The following is a 3,526-nucleotide window of genomic DNA, read 5'->3' on the forward strand; positions in this document are numbered from 1 at the left end:
GGATAGCACATGAGACAACCTCTTGGGCCTTCTTTCAACTCATATATCTGTTTGAACAAAGTAAAGCCACATATTAGATCTATATGTGGAAGATACTCATAGTGGCTCTTTCTACCAAACGCGAAGGACATAGCTCATTTGGTTAATGTGGACTGATACAATATTGCTGTGGTACTATTGATTTTTAGTTTTACCATCGTGATGATCATGGTCTGCAAGAAGTGTATATATCCACTATAAAAACTGGTGCTCTTAAACTGGCCATAGCTGTCTTGTGATTTTATGTTTCCTGCCTAGTGTGTCAGTGACTTTCATTTCCTTGTCACTTGTCAGCTGATGATTCGTAGTGATTGTTATGTTATGGGCCTTGGCCTCATTTGTCTCAGAATAGAAGCTCGTTTTCATGTCAACTCGATATTCCACACCCTAGGTGTGTCTTTTTTCATCTCCCTCTCTTATATTATAGTGGTGATGTTCTAGTATTTGTTTCATATCTTTTGAGAACTTTTGAACTGTCGAAACTTTATCAAGCCTTAACGGGGTTTCCAGACAACATTGATACACACAATTGTACCTATATAGGAGGATTTTCTATCAATAGTTACCACATAACCTGTTTAAGATTTCAACATTGTAGAAGTTCCCAAAATCATGACAAAAATACTATGACACTAGGACTATAATGTAAGATGATCTAATGGATTGATTGAAAAAACACGACTTCCTGTGATCTGGACAGAAAAAAAAAACCAAATAGTTGAGTTCATATATATGTCGAACTGAGCTGAAATGATTGTAATTTTTGCCGAGGTCACATAAAGTCATATTTTCCCAATCACTCAGTTGGGTCATCTTATATCATAATGGTGATGTTCTAGCCTTAACGGGTTCTGCAGACAACATTGATACACACAATTTTACCTTGTAGTATGCCTTGTAATCCAGCATTATGGCAAGATGACCTTTTTTGTTTGATAATTTTCAAATCAATTAGTATGCTCTGTTATTCTGTGCTCGTTTCTTTGAAAAATATATGATGTACTTTTGGTTCACAAGCGTAGCTGCCTGCATAATTGCATAGGGCGTATCTGATATTCTAGCGCAAAATAAGTGCGTTGGTCCCTCTATACCCCACTATATTTCCTACATGCATCATCAAATATAACACTTAAGATATAATAATTAGGGGTATTGGGTCACTTTCAATGTTCTCTTGGTTTATGCGCAAGAGAAAATATGCCCTGATTTTTGGAAAGGAGAGCTGTAATTACCAGAACTTTCATTCCTTCTATTTTTCTTTACTTACATTTTTTTGGTCACTTCTCGTATGACACTTTCTGCAAGACAAGTCCATCTGCTTTGCCACCTCTTTAGTGCCTAGAGATACCATCTAAGCAAGTCAAATATTCGGACTTGCAGGTTTCCATGTTGATGATTCTGAGGTCACATTAAATGTTTGCCTTGGCAAGCAATTCTCAGGTGGTGAATTATACTTTCGTGGCATCCGTTGCGAGAATCATGTGAACTCAGAAACACAGCACGAGGTACATAGTGTTTGGTAACTACTGTGAACTAACACAATTATTGTATTTCTTCTTTTAAGATTTATATGGTTCTCATTTGTTTGTCCATGTGCCCATGCATGCTGGGTTTTGCCATCTTTGTTGATACTGATTAACTTGAATGCATTACTTCTAAAATTCTCGCGCATGGAATTTGACATCAGCTGTTGGCAAGATAGGGATGTTGAGCTGTTCACATCAGTTATACAGCACCTGCAAATCAATATAGTTCATACTTTACCTTTTTTTTCAAAGAAATAATTATCAAGTATAGGAGGAAGCAATTTCAACCAAGTATTCCCATGCCTGATCTTGGCTGCAGGAAATGTATGATTACTCTCATGTTCCTGGACGAGCTGTACTTCACCGTGGCCGTCATAGACATGGTGCTAGACCGACATCATCAGGGCTCAGAATGAATCTGCTTTTGTGGTGCAGAAGGTATTCAGATCTCTTCTTGCAATTTCAATTTTGTCACAAGATTTCTCAGTGGCCTATTTTTGCATCTGGACATGTCCACTCTCTCTAGCCTTCATCGCCATAGTTAAATAATTTGCCATACATGCATTTATATACTGTGTTATTATCATACTTCCCCACTATGATATTTTTTTAATGTTCATATCTTAATGGTTTTGTGGGTTACTTATATTTTTGATTCCTTTTTGTATTTATGTTGCTTGTATTTTAGTTATGCAACTTTCCGTTGTTGCCAAGAGTTTATAGCCGTAAGACTTGAGCATTTATTTGGTTAAAGCAATTTCATTATAGGATTTGTGCGCTAATCTCAAGCCTCTTTAACAAGCTTAATATTGAAGTAGCAACTTAACATATTCCATGGGCTCTAGCCAATATAGCATGTACATGAGAAGTAGTAAGATAGGAATCCGTATTGAATAGGAAATACATAAGAGATCATACAAGACTACAGCTATCTCTCTAACACCTTCAACTGAAACTAATGTTGAAAAAGTGGATAGACAAAAAAATCTGGAGAAGCTCCAGGGAAAGACCGAACATAGAAGGGACATGGTTCATCAAGAATATAACCTCAGAAACCGACATCTGTAGGCCAACATGACAATAACAATGATATTCCTTATGCTCAGTACTGTAGCGTATACAAACACTCTCAACATACTGAGTGGTCAGCATAGTGTGCTCACAGGGTGCTACAATCACATGCATAGCACACACAATCAAAGAGCTGAAGCCTAGACTAAACAGGTACGCTGCTACAAAGATTCTAAGAGCAGGAAAAGGCTGAATACTAGTTAAGTTGGCAGTAGAAATGGCCCAAGCCCCAGTCTGAAAATGAGGTGGAACAGCAGAAGCAACCATTAGAGCAAGAAGATGACGCGTACCTGAGCATGAGGACCAGGGCAAGGAACTGAGAAAGGGTGCCCTGCACAGAATGACAGTGACAAAGTGGTCTACGTAAATTGTATCCTCCAGAATCAACAAGAAAAGCAGGAATAGTGGCAATTTTTAATCGTGTACGGATCATTGTGGCAGAACTCCTGTAGATAGATAATATCTCACTAGGGAAGACATGAACACACACACATACATGGCGAGAAAAATCATCTGAGTATATACAAAGCAGAAGTGAAGTAGCACCAAATTTAGATAATAAGGGACGCAGATGCTTTTAGGTCATTAATAAGATGTAAAACAAAATTGGTTCCATTTGACCCTGTGGCATGTCGTATAACTGTTGCATGACTACCGCATGCTCAGATGGTTGTTGAAATGAGAACCCAACAGCTTTCCATGTATGCATGAAGTATTTTAACATTGCAGTTACTTCGGAGTTTTTCATCCGTCATCTGACTACAGCGTCAATGCATACCGATACATCTGTTTGGTAAACATTGTCTTGTAAACAATACCCCGTAAATTGATCCGGCGCTATTTACAGGCTATTCCGCCCAAGCACCCCCCCTTCCCCCCCTCCTCCCCCC

At 38.4% G+C, this 3,526-nt stretch overlaps 1 protein-coding gene across 2 annotated transcripts in view; it reads left to right on the plus strand.

Moving 5' to 3' along the window:
- The window catches only part of LOC119276054 (2-oxoglutarate and iron-dependent oxygenase domain-containing protein CP2-like), an 18,817-nt gene that overhangs the window by 12,950 nt on the left and 2,341 nt on the right, over positions 1-3,526 (plus strand). For both annotated transcript variants that reach the window (XM_037557021.1, XM_037557022.1), the window contains exons 6-7: positions 1,420-1,544; positions 1,885-2,003. In XM_037557021.1, the coding sequence (XP_037412918.1) occupies positions 1,420-1,544; positions 1,885-2,003 (244 nt within the window). The remainder of the gene's footprint in view (positions 1-1,419; positions 1,545-1,884; positions 2,004-3,526) is intronic.

The sequence above is a fragment of the Triticum dicoccoides genome, chromosome 3B, assembly GCF_002162155.2.
Source record: "Triticum dicoccoides isolate Atlit2015 ecotype Zavitan chromosome 3B, WEW_v2.0, whole genome shotgun sequence".
Taxonomy (NCBI): Eukaryota; Viridiplantae; Streptophyta; class Magnoliopsida; order Poales; family Poaceae; genus Triticum; species Triticum dicoccoides.